At 37.3% G+C, this 13,210-nt stretch overlaps 1 protein-coding gene and 2 long non-coding RNA genes across 6 annotated transcripts in view; all 3 read left to right on the plus strand.

Moving 5' to 3' along the window:
* LOC131252897 (uncharacterized) overlaps positions 1–9,781 on the plus strand; it is a 32,880-nt gene extending 23,099 nt beyond the window's left edge. For 2 of the 3 annotated variants that reach the window (XM_058253665.1, XM_058253667.1), the window contains exon 3: positions 8,307–8,935. In XM_058253665.1, coding sequence (XP_058109648.1) covers positions 8,307–8,343 — 37 coding nt within the window. In that variant the 3' untranslated portion in view covers positions 8,344–8,935. Of the gene's footprint in view, positions 1–8,306; positions 8,936–9,013 lie in introns of those variants that run through there. The other variant, XM_058253666.1, reaches the window with a different exon arrangement.
* On the plus strand, positions 401–3,593 carry LOC131252898 (uncharacterized). Of its 2 annotated transcripts, XR_009174738.1 has the most exons (3): positions 411–553; positions 666–728; positions 2,851–3,593. It is a non-coding gene; the product is annotated as an uncharacterized LOC131252898 (long non-coding RNA). The 2 variants fall into 2 exon arrangements; XR_009174739.1 differs by lacking the exon at positions 2,851–3,593 and having other exon boundaries at positions 401–553; positions 666–732.
* Positions 3,651–7,116, plus strand: LOC131252900 (uncharacterized). Its single transcript, XR_009174740.1, has 6 exons — positions 3,651–4,890; positions 5,363–5,437; positions 5,819–5,992; positions 6,468–6,545; positions 6,728–6,777; positions 6,906–7,116. It is a non-coding gene; the product is annotated as an uncharacterized LOC131252900 (long non-coding RNA).
* Positions 9,782–13,210: the final 3,429 nt, after the last annotated feature.

The following is a 13,210-nucleotide window of genomic DNA, read 5'->3' on the forward strand; positions in this document are numbered from 1 at the left end:
TGGTACATATTTATAGTATTATAAGTCTTAAGCTCCATTTGGTCATCACATCAATCTTGATGAATATAAATTTTTATCAAACCAAATGGATCTGAAGCCCTTTTTTAACTCCGCCAATGCAACTACTTGCATTGCCGGTCCCAAGCCCGGGTAAAGGAGGAGGGAGAAGGGCTTGATTGGCAGTTACAACTGCAACTTTCCTTACTATTCATCATTACTGCCAAATCTCAATTAGGGCAATGGTACAAGGGATGTACAGGAGCTCTTCAAGTTGGAAAAAGAGTAGAGATCATCTTTTTGTCTTCACTGTGTTAGCTATTCATCATTCATGAATATTACATACAGCCACCAGGTATGAACTGAGATGCAAATATAATTTGTTGTTCGTTATGTTGTTGCTACTGTGTGAAGATTATGCGTTGTCTTTCAGTTTAGTGAGCAAAAAATATTCTTGTTGTCTTCACTATGTTAGGTGGATGATCTCTCAAGGATGTATAGGCTATTTTGTAGAATAACTAGAGGCTTAGATCCTGTTTCTCAAATATTTAAGCAGGTGGGGTGCATTTCCTTCCAAAGTTGCATTTTGGTTTTATAAATAGAACATAGCAACTGCCCTCTCATGTTTATCCTGCCTCTCTATGGTTACTAAGTGCTTTGTGATGCAGCATGTTACTGCTGAAGGAACCACCCTGGTTAAACAAGCGGAAGATGCAGCAAGTAACAAGAAAGTGAGTTCTTCTCATTTTCTTAGTCTGAAACATTTTGTATCCTATCTCCTGTCATGGCCACAGGCTGCTAAAAGACTGATTAGATTTATGTGGATGTTTCATGACTGTTGAGACTCAAATATTACATAATTTTCCCCATTTATATCTTAACTTTATGAACATAAATCATCTTAATATTCTATTTTACTCATGTATGTATTGCAAGGTGAATTTAAAAGCTTGGATTGAAAAGGGGTGCTAAAAAGTAAGAATTTGATGCTCAAAAATCACCAAGGCAAGGGATGGATCTTAGGAAACCAAGATTGAAGAATTCACATGCCAAAGATCCAAGAAAACCAAGTGAGGAATGAAAAGAATCAAAGATTTGAAGTAAAGAATCCTGAAATCGTCCTGAAAAGTGTATTTTAAAGCTCTGAAGTCTATTTTGGAAAACTACGCAGCAGGAAGTCTGTTTTAAACGAACTATGCAGCGAGAAGTCTATTTTAAAAAAATAAGTATATTTGAGGCGTTTTCTAGGGTTTTCAACTTTATACGAAAATTGGAGTTCCCTACTTATAAATAGGGCCTCTTAGGGCATTCTTAAACATCATTAGAAGCATTCAAGAGCAATATTTAGAATTTTTAAAGAGTTTTTAGTTTTATTAAAGCTTTATAAATTGTTTTATTTATTTTAAAGATCGTCCTGAAAAGTGTATTTTAAAGCTCTGAAGTCTATTTTGGAAAACTACGCAGCAGGAAGTCTGTTTTAAACGAACTATGCAGCGAGAAGTCTATTTTGAAAAAATATGTATATTTGAGGCGTTTTCTAGGGTTTTCAACTTTATACAAAAATTGGAGTTCCCTACTTATAAATAGGGCCTCTTAGGGCATTCTTAAACATCATTAGAAGCATTCAAGAGCAATATTTAGAATTTTTAAAGAGTTTTTAGTTTTATTAAAGCTTTATAAGTTGTTTTATTTATTTTAGATCTTTTCTCTTTGCATTTTTTTCTTTTTTTTTTCTTATTGCTTTTTATTTCTGCAATTTAATTATATTTTTCTAAGTTCCCTCTAGCCCAAGTTAGAAGGGAAGCACATGGGTTTAATAATTTTTTAAGATTATAATGATTGATTGTTTTAATGATGAGAAGAATGGTGTATGTATGTTATCTATTATTTAGGTTTTATTTTTTTATCCTCTTATGAGATCCATATGTTTCCATCATATGAGATCCACATTGATGGATAGGCTTACCCTGGATCAATCAGATTGCCTAGATAGGAGATGTTTTCAACCTGTTATATTCCTTTGATATTCATTATCCTATAAATATTGAATACTTAAAATCACTGGCGCTTGAGAATATATGTCAATGGTGCAAATCCATCATTTTCTAATCTTTTATATCATTTATTAAAATATTTAAACTGTTTTATTTTCCGATTAGGCTGACCATAGTGCTCAGATCCTAGTTGTGTTATCCAAGTCATCATGATTTTGGAACATTAACCTATGTGTGGAACTTTGAAGCTTGAGTGTTATTTTATTCAGTTGAATTACATCCATTCAAAAATCTCAAAATCAAATCATCAGATTAATTTTTATTACTTAGTTTGTTTTGCATTTGATTATTTTTTTTCTTCTCACAATTCATCTCCCTGTGGGATCGACCCTGTATTCACGGGATACTACTTACGAACCTCCGCACTTGGAGGCAAGCAATCAATGACGTTGGGATCTGAGAGCAAATCCATCTCTAGGGCTATTATTATTGACAACCATTTTTACTGGACATGAGATAATGAGCTGAACAGAGCTTACTTTCATTGTTTACATTGTTACCATTGATGATTCCATTAGTTACTCCTATAATGAGATGGTACATTGATGTCAATTATGACTCACGAGATTGGATCATGTTAACTGTTAAGGATGCTTTACTGTCAAAAATGCCAAGGATGCTTTCAGTTTATTCTGAATTCAACATGCTAGATAGTAGGGGGCAGGGAAGGGATGTAATGATTGTTTGTCATGCTTTAGCTAGATAGATGACTTTCTATTGCTTCAGATATCTTGTCTACTCCCAAATGTTACCTTTCCTTCTGCGATTGGTAGCCTTGCTAACAATGATCTTTTAACAGGCAGAGAAAAAAAGATGTTGTTGGTTTGCAAGAACAGGTAAATCTCATAATAGGTGCCTTGTTTCAAGTCTGATAGAATATTCTGGGACTCATATCTCTGGAGGAAATAAATATGTTTTTCCCAAGCTGACATGTTTTCACTGGTTTAAGATATATGTGATTTTTTTTCCCCTCAAAAGTCTTGACTAATGATAGTCCGTTTGGTTTAAAAAAATATGGCCCACCGAATAGAAGTGGCGTTGTACCTAAGATCATGTCTCCCATTCTTTTATAATCTTCCCTGTTTATTGATTTTTATTTTTATTTTTGAAACGCATGAATTGTTTATTGGTCGGCATAAAAATCATGGCATTATCATGTAAATCCGCTCCATTTTATTTTAATTTCAAGCGGATTCAACGTAAATGATAGCAACGACTTGGAGTCTTATATTTTTTTTTATTATGTCTCTTCCTCCATTTTGAAGATATGTGCTGTCATGTTTTTCTATTTAACTCATCATATGCATTACCATAGCTAGCTAAAGTGATGTCTGCTTTTCTTAGGAATTGGAGCTGTGTTCGTGAAGAATTATGTATATATCGGTCTGGTGTTTCAGCTGAACATCTATTGTCTCATTGATCTGAGTGGCTCTAGTCTGCCATCTGTTTCTTGGGTCGATTGCCATATTGGTTGAAAAGAGGTTCCTTTCATCTTTGGTGGTTAGAGCTGATTGGCTTGTGTTAAACAGGATACTCACTATATTTTTGAAAAGAGGTTCCTTTCATCTTTAGTGATCCAGACCGTTGATCTAAGTGCCCCACCATGGATAGGGATGCACCAAGAGTATTCCTGATCGGGGCAAACCCCTACCCTTCAATCATTGGCCTTTTTTCTAGATTGTTGCTGCATTTTTTTCCGTAACTATCTATTTGTGGGCTGCTGATTGGAAGAGTATAGTCTTCCAGTTGGATACTTTTAGAGCATCCCCTTCATTGGTGGACCCATCAGATCGATGCTCCAGATCAATGAAGCAGGGCCTGCTTGCATATATTGGGTTATATATTGCATAATAGGTGTCTAAGATTATATGAATTGTTTGCCTCATTTTATGCCCTTATGGTTAACATTCGTTATTATTAGTCATAAAAATTGTCTCTGCAGGCCCAAAAGATCCTATTACTTATGATTGCTAAATGAGCAACAATTGCTGTCTCTGCAGACCTGAAAGATCCTATTCTTTTTGTTTGATCTGATTAAAATATTCAACAGCTTTTAATTTGACTTTTACTAGTTTAAAATTTTAGGAATGGTCTAAACTGTTGAATATTTAAATCAGATTCTGTTAAATTTGCATCTACTTTTAGTTTTTATTTTTATTTTTTTGATATGCAGAATGGGCTTCTTGTTTTGGTTTTTCTCTTTTCTTATCAAAGGGAAGGTTTAGCTGTAGAAGAGGATAGTGGAAATTGCTGATGTTTTTTTTTTTTTTTTTTAATCTGATTTTGTTATGTGTTAAGCTTGTGACTGTTCCTGAGAAATGGGGTCCTTTGTTTGTTTGGATCTTTGTTGTCAGTTAGGTTTATGAGTACAGCAGAGTTTCTATGTATGGATGTCTTTTAGAAGAAGCCTCACATGCATGCCACAATTTTATAAAAGTTGAGTACAGCAGAGTTTTACACAAGTTTTAACCAAATGTGTCCATGGATTAGTCTTAAAATTCATGTTTGTGAACTGACAGCTCATCTTTTTGAAATGGACGCACATCTCCACCTGCACTTGAATATTTTGCTACTTTGCTTCATGCTTCATGCCACTATAAATCAACCAGTGAGCCCCACATGTACAAGCTATGACTGGAGGATCATATAATGCCCCTTTAGTTCATGAAGGAATTTGTAAAAATCTCTTAACAAGTCCATTTTTTTTTCTACATCAGGAAGTTGTTATTGAAGGACAAGATAAGGTATTCAAAGATGTGATTGAGCCATTAGAAAGTGTGAGTGTCAACCTGGTCAAAACCAGTAAACAGAGCATTCGAGAACTTGGCTCCCACAAGAGGTTTGCCCGTATTTTCTTTGTTATGCATGATATTCTTGTATGAAATGTGAGGGGTGCCATTTTCTTTTCGATGTTTGTCCTTTCTGAGTCCTTGGATTCTGTACACTTGCACACCTGATAGATATATTATTCAATGATCTCAGGTTGCTGAGGTTTTAATCAAGAAGGTTTTGGCTCCACCCACACAGAAAACAAAGCTAGTTGAGGCAGCAGAGGTCAGGCTTCTTGTACACCCTTTATATCACTTAGTGTTAGTATTAGTTGAGGCATCCTCTTAGCTTGCTACTTCTCTTTCTTTTCACCATTGACGGAAATGAAGCTCCCAACATGAATAGGTATATCTATTTCATCACTTTCAATGCATCCACTTCTACAAAAATGTGTTTTGTAGGCATCTCTATAAAGTCTTTCTTTGTAACTATGTATGGCTTTTACAAGGATATTTATATTTGAACAATGGTTCAATACCCAGACGGTGGCTTCTTTACTCAAAGACTCCTCTACGGATACTGTGGAAAGTCTAAAAGCTGCTTCTGAAGATAGTCAGGTTTGTGTAGAAGCAAAGCAACAACTGATTCCCCTCTGTTCTTGCATGCATGTGTGGTCACAATACTAATCATTCCTTTCTTCATACATCTCTACAAAAACACTTTTGATTTTTCTGACATTGATGTAATTCATCTACACCATTATTTAGTATCCACTGCAATGGATTGTTTTTGTTATGTTGGCTTGTCTGTTGGCGAACTGTTGCACTGTTGATCCATAAATTTGATTTTTGATAATATTTATTTCTTCAATATAGTTGGTGATATGTTTGTTCTTTACTTTGGTGTATCTCTTTCTTAGTGCCTTTCTTTGGGTTAGTGACAGCTGACTGTGTGTTATGTTTTGGTGTGTGGTTCTTGGTTGTTTGTTATAACATTAGATTCCCAGCTTTTGCTAGGAGTTGTCAGGGAAACTACCTTGTAGTTTGGTCCTCATGGAGGATGCAGCCAGCAAGGAGAGGAAGCTGGAGGAGATGAAGAGAGATCAAGTGATCTCTAGAGCTCTTAATTCAGTTGCCCTAGTCAGAGCAGAGGTTGATAAGCTCTCACAAAAGGTGACTTCTAAAATTCTACCAACAACATGCCGACTGCATTGTAGTTGAAATCATAGTTATTTTTCTTCAAGTTGTGGTTGCATTTCCCTTTCTTGCATATCGTGTACCTTTTGAAGCGTCTAGCTGTCATCAGTGGGTTATAGAGCTTTGTGACTTTGCATCTACTGATATAGGTATTCAGTCAGAGCTCAGCAAGGGGCTTATCATTCCCTAATCGGTTTAAAGGTTTTGATCTATGCTTATACTTGAATTGCTGTGGTTGAATATAATGCAAATATTTCTTTCATGTGAATTGGAGTCTAGAGGAATTATCTGCTCCTCAACCAAATATGTGATGGCTTGATCTAGTTTTGTTTTTCACATGGGCATTTTTCATGAATTTTTTGTGGGGCTTTATTCATGTTAACTAAATGCAAGAGGTTAATATTCAGATATGATGATCTTTTGGGAATCTAAAATCATTAGCTGCTATCAGATTTATTCGAAGTCGTTGATCGAAGACCAAAGCTAGTTGCAAGTGAGTTGTCAGATGAGCAGTCTATACAGCCACCAGGTATGCATCCCAATGCATTTAATGATTTTCTATTTAACAATGTGTTTTGTTTGTACCTGGAGGGGGAAGACCTTTGTTTTGAGCATTTACACATGCTTTTCATGGATTTTTAATTTTAAAATTATTTTTTTATGGTTGTTTGCTACTTAACTTTTCTCTGTTTTCTTCTGGCAACAAATAAGCTTCCAATGGTAAAGAAACTCAAGCCAAGAGGGAGAAATCAAAGGAGAAGGTATTTAAACGCTTATCTTTCATTTTATTTATTTGCCTATGGGCAGAATACTTAAAACGTGTTTGTTGCCCAATAGCAACAATTATGTTATTTATATAAAAAATTCTCAAACTTGATTGTTTTTATAGGTTCAGTTGACACTCTCCATTGCTGAACCTCCTAATCCTACAACAAGTGTGACATCTGATAAAGATGAAGATGCCCCATTGGAAAATGTTGTTGCCGTGTTCAGTAATTTTACAGGCCAAAAAAGTACAGATATTTTTGGCGAGTTGTGGACATTGAAGCCATTGCCTGAAGAAAGGAAGTGCCATTATCAGTCATCAGATTTGACGCCACTCATGCTAGGAGTAGACCATATAGAGGATTTGTTATTTATTTATTTATATTCAAAACCATTTTCAATTTATTGTAATAAATATTACATTTTTTATTGCATAGTAATATAAATTTTGTTTAAAATTAGTTTTAATTGTATTGCATCATTTTTATGTTTCAAATATTAAAAAAATACAGGTTTCAATTAAATTATATATAATAATCATAAATTACTGGTGGCCCTTTGAAATCTTTAAAAAGACTTTTAGCGGCGCTTATATAGACTATTGTCAGCGCTTTTCCGTGAATAAAGTGTTCGACACCAAGATTTTTGCGGCGCTTGTATAGACTTTTGCCAGCGATATATTTACTTTTGGCGGCGCTTCTGTTAGAAATGCAGCCAAACCATATTATCCGGCGCTCGTTTACCGACATAACCTCTAGCGCCGGTAAATTCAATGCCGGTGGTTTTGACCACTGCTAAAAGTTTCTTTCCTTGTAGTAAATCCACCATTATTATCCAATTGGGCTCTCTTTGAATCTCTTGGCTAACACATAAACACTTGTGGCATGATGGCACCATGATTCTTACAGAATATTAGATGATCAATGGAGCAATACAACTTAATCTATATTGGTTAAAGAGGATACTTCGGGCGAAAAATTTTAATATCGTCTAATTTCTTTTGCAATGGATGTGCATGAAATTGGTTTTTGTGTGTGATACTTTTATTATAAGTATTTCAAAAAATACATGGCATATTTAAAATAAAAAGCAAATGTACTTGTTGAATTTTTTTTTATTTTAGTGAATTTCTTTAGTCTCATATTGAAAAAAATGCAAGATACAAAAGGGTTTATCAGTGTCTTTGTTCCTCGTAAACTCTTCTAAAATGTGTTAAATTATGCCTGAGCATGTATGCGTGCCCAAGCCTATATGTGCATGCAAACCCAGCCCAGTGGGGAAACGTGACCCAGAAACCTTTCATTGGGTGTGCCCACACTTGCATGCCCCTGTGTACTCACAAGCAACAAGGGGAGCCTAATTAGCATGGATGGACCTCCTTGAGTTCAGTATTGATGAGGTTGGTTTTTCCTGAATTTATAAAAAAAAATTTATTCTCGACGGATCTTTTCCAAAATAGCATATTCTAGTCTTCGTCTTTTTTAAATCTTACAATCCAAATTTGTGATTTCTTTTTGGGCAAAAGGAAGAGAGTGCGGTATTGGTGTTCGTATTGGCAGTGATATTCTTGTCGCCAATGCATGCTATGAAGAATCATTTGCTGGGGAATTGTATCTTGGGAGATAGCCACGTCAGCGAGCTTTTGCACCAATTCATCACACTGAGGGGCATGAACTATATAAAAAATTATGACCATGTACGCGACTTGACCCAGTGGCCATTCCAAAGTTTTGTCGATTGTCTTCTTGCCGCCATCACAGATCTTTGATGTAGGTGTGGAATTCCATTGACTCTTGCAATCTCCATCCCTATGCGTGGCATCCGGAAGAGAGTGCATTCTTCATGTTTTCCAACCCATTTAGAAGGGTTGTATTCTTCATGTTTTCCAACCCATTTAGAGGGTTGTCCCACCGCCAAAACTGAGACGATTTGAAAATTAGGCTGATCCACCCATCATATTTGCCACTGCATGAATGGAAGGTGTGGACAATTTTTTATAGAGTGAGGTGGAACTGTTCCTTGTCAATCCGAAAGCGAAAAGTCAGTAGAAGAACAAAAAAGATAGCACGCACATGCAAAGATGTAACATGAGAGATGGGGAATGTATGGCCATATAAGGAAGAATTTACAATATGAATCCCAATTGAACTGGTTTGTTTAATTAGTAAATATGGTGATCTTTGGGGTGTAAAAATAATATGGTATTGACTCATACCCTCTTTTTTTATATAGTTCCAAAAATAATCATAGTAAATAATCTCAGCTGTTGGAGTTGGTGGTAATCGGCTGCTGGAGTTGGAGGTTGGCTGTTGTTGTGGAGCCTTGCTTATTGCCTTCTTGATGTTGCTGGGGGCGTTTTGGCATGGACCTGTCTTGGGCTGTTTCTAGCCCCATCTCAGCTCTGTTTTTCGTGTATTTTTCTTGCTTTGTCATACTTTATAGTGCTGAGGTACGATAGGTGAAGGCTGATCTTTTCTTTTTTTTTGTGGCACGCACCTGAATGGTTGTATGGCCAGTTATTCATATCAACAAATTTATGAGTGATTAGCTCCCACTTTTTTTAAAAAGAAAAAGAAAAAAGCTGTTAAAAATGGAGATATATTTGAGAGACCGTACATTTATGAAGATGAGTGTAGACCATTAAAAACATTCCTTTTAATGGAAGTTTGATCTCATCCACAACACTCACTGAGTATGCATATTTACTTGTGTTTTCCTCTTCTTCTTTTTTTTTTTTTTTCTTTTTTAAAAATGGTGGAAGCACACCACATATAACTTTGTTAATTGATTGGCAAAATAGTTTAGTTATGTTATATTTGCTATAGATAGCTGAATGGGATGAATATTCCACAGTACATTGCTCATGGCCAATAAACTAACTGCAATTGGACGCTCATAATCATACAATTAAGGTCATGCTAAGTGGATCATAAGACTGGTAAGAGTAAAAATGATTTTTCTGTCCATTTTCAGAGTTTTATTTGAATGACCATGATTACAATCAGGGTAATATTGAGTAATGTGCAATCCTAAGTAGTCTTGCATGTACAGTTTAAATATCAACTTGATAATAGCCGTTGGATCCGGTGGGCCACTGTCATCCTGTAATAATCCTATGATACTGCAATGTTAATGTGACAAGATTATGTTGAGAATGGTAAGATAGGGTTCTGATAATCTAGACTATTTACATTGATAATACATCATGGATAGATGATGCCTGACTTGGACGAGTTGAGTCTAATCAGATTTGGCACAATGAGTCAGCACTGGATTATGCCTGACTCGGCATGACTGGGACAATTCCTTCCAGAACTCAGATGAGTCCTGACCCGACTTAGGGCCGGATGGGTCCACGTCACAAAGCCTTTAATATCTCCTTCTTCTAGAGCTCTCTCATACACGTTCCATTATGGTTGAGCATGCTGGATGAACATTCGAGATTGCACAAAGCAATGCATGTGTTCCTGACTTTGAACAATAAAATGAATGAAATCAATTCACTAAGGAACTTTAATTTTTATTAGCCATCATCACTATATATGCATTGCAACAATGTGATGATCCATCTAGACTTTACATCAAATGGGCCTCCATAACGTAAGAAATGACAGCGCATTTTTACAGCAGCCAACATATAGTACAAATTGCCGGCGCTTGGTGTGATCGCCTGTGATCGAAATAATTAAACAAGCGCCCACATGGTGCTGTCCACCGCGACGCGTTTTCCTGAGAAATCCTTTAGCAGGAAGTTACTGGAAACTTAGGTGGGTCCATCGTCATGTTTGTGAGAAATCTACCCCTTCCATTCCGTTTTGAGAGCTCATTTTAGGACTTGAGACCAAAAAGTGAGCGGGATCCAACACCCATGTACCGCACTAAAGATAAAGGTAGGTAGGGAATTTTCTACCATTGAAACATCCCTGGGTCGACAATGATGTTTACATGCCATCCATACAGTTCATAACGTCATTCTTACTAGGATGAACTGAAAACACAAATATTATCTTGATTCAAAACTTACCTCCCACAAATATTTCAACTGTGGACTTTTCAATTCTCACATTTTCAGCCCACTCGAGTCTTGGATCTGGCTGACTTTTGGTTCCTTGCCCCAAAATGAGCTCAAAAAGCGGATGGACTGGATTGATTTATCACAAACATCAAGGTGAGCCTCATCGAAGTTGCGCAGGAACTTCCTACGAAAGGCTTTGGAAGGAAATTGGCGTCCCACCGTTTGGGAAGCCTCGCCCAAGACGTGCTTCCCTTACCGTGGGTAACCATGGCCCACCTTGACGTATGTATTATATATCCACACTGTCCATCCGTTTTTTCAGATCATTTTAGAGAATTATTCCAAAATTGAAACAGATCCAATTATCAGGTGGACCATACCATAAGAAACAGTGGTGATTGACCATTAATGGGCCCCAAAGTTTTGGATCAATCTGATATTTGTTTTTTCCCTTCATCCAGGCTTATGCGACATTATATACCGATTTGATGGTAAATAAACACTACAGAAATATTAAGGGGTGTCCTAAGAAGTTTTTAATGGTAGGACGGTCAATCACCACTGTTTCTTATAGGATGGTTCATCTGATAATTCGATCTGCTTCATTTTTGGGGTAATGCCCTAAAATGATCTCGAAAAACGGATGGACAGCAGGGATAGATCATAAATGCATCAAGATGGGCCCTACCGTAACCCTAAGGTAAGGGCCGCAACGTCTAGGGTGAGGCTGGGGAATCACCTGATCCTCTCTCTCTCTGCAAAGATGCGCCCCAAGTATCGTCAACAGACCTAACCAACAACCTTTCACCAGCCATGCGACAAGATCCGAACCGTTCAACAGGTTTGAAACACCATCAGCATATCATGAAATTAAAAACCAGGTAAGTTTACTTATTAAATGGTCTGCCTTTATATGAGAGAAAAATGGACGGTTAAAGAAATTACAAAGCTCGGCATGAAACGGACAGTAATTGTGCAGCTTATAAATGGAGGACAAAGTAAGGGGTCAGGGCATGATCAGACCTTACCTTACAAACAGCATGGATATTTCACACATGTGACATGCAGTCAGATCCCTTCACCATCTCACTTGTTCGACTCCCGTGGCTTTTCTCGCGAATCTGAAACGCCCGTTTTTACCTCGAGTAGACAGTTGTTGAATGGAAACGGATTGCGTGGTGTGCCACACACCACTGACCTCCGTGGTGTGTTGACGTCACCAAGTTCTGTGGGACCCATCATGATGCATGTATTATATCCACACCGTCCATACATTTTACGAAGTAATTTTAGATCATTAACACAAAAACAAGGCATATCAGAACCTCATGTGGACCACACCATGGAAAGAAGTGGGGATTGAATGTCTATTTAAAACTTCTCGAGGGCCACAGAAGTTTTGGATCAATTTGATATTTTTTTTCCCTTTTATCCAGGTCTTTTTAATCTCATGAACAGGTTGGATGATAAATAAACATCATGGTGGTCATAGGAAGGTTTCAACCGTATGAATCATTGTTTCCACTTCCTTCGATGGTGTGGTCTGCTTGAAGTTCCGATCTGCCTCATTTTTGGTCCCATGACTTAAAATGACCTCTTTAAATGGATGTACGGTGTTGATATAACATATAAATCATAGTGGGCCCCACAGAATTTGGTGACGACAACACACATCACGTATGTCGGTGGTGTGTGGCACACCAGCCAATCCATTTCCTTGTTGAATAGTGAGTCGGGCCTGCCGGGCTAGCGCCGTAAATTCAGGAAAATGATTACATAGGTTAGGTCCGGACATATGGCAAGTAGCATACGTCACAGGGCTTTGTGGGCCCCACCGTGATGTATGAGTTTAATCCAACCCTTCCATTTTTTACCTAACCACCCCCCCCCCCCCCCCCCTGTTGGAACTATATTCCAAAATTCAGCCTGATGTATCACTTAGGTGGGCCACACAAAAAACAACAATAGGGAACATAGGACGCCCACCATAGAAATGTCCATAATAACAGCATACTCTGGAGTCTGGATTGAAACATTAACCTATTTAGGCCACGACCGTGGGGCCGACCTTTATGTAAGTGTTATGTATCCGCACCGGCCATCCGTTTTTCCAGCTCATATTAGGACGTTCATCCAAAACTGATGCAGATCCAAATCTCAGGTGGACCACACCACAGGAAACAGTGATGATTGACAATTAAAAACTTCTTATGGGCAACAAGTTTTGGATCAAGATGATATTTGTGTTTTCCATCTATCCAGGTCTATTTGACCTTATGGATGGGAAATACACATTGTGGTGGGCCCTAGGAAGTTTTTAATTGTAAGCATTCAAATGCAGATGGTGTGCTCAAAGGGGCGGCCTCAATGCATTTCCGACGAGAAAGGGACATGATTTGGTCTACACTTCTAAA

Source organism: Magnolia sinica, chromosome 8, assembly GCF_029962835.1.
Source record: "Magnolia sinica isolate HGM2019 chromosome 8, MsV1, whole genome shotgun sequence".
Taxonomy (NCBI): domain Eukaryota; kingdom Viridiplantae; phylum Streptophyta; class Magnoliopsida; order Magnoliales; family Magnoliaceae; genus Magnolia; species Magnolia sinica.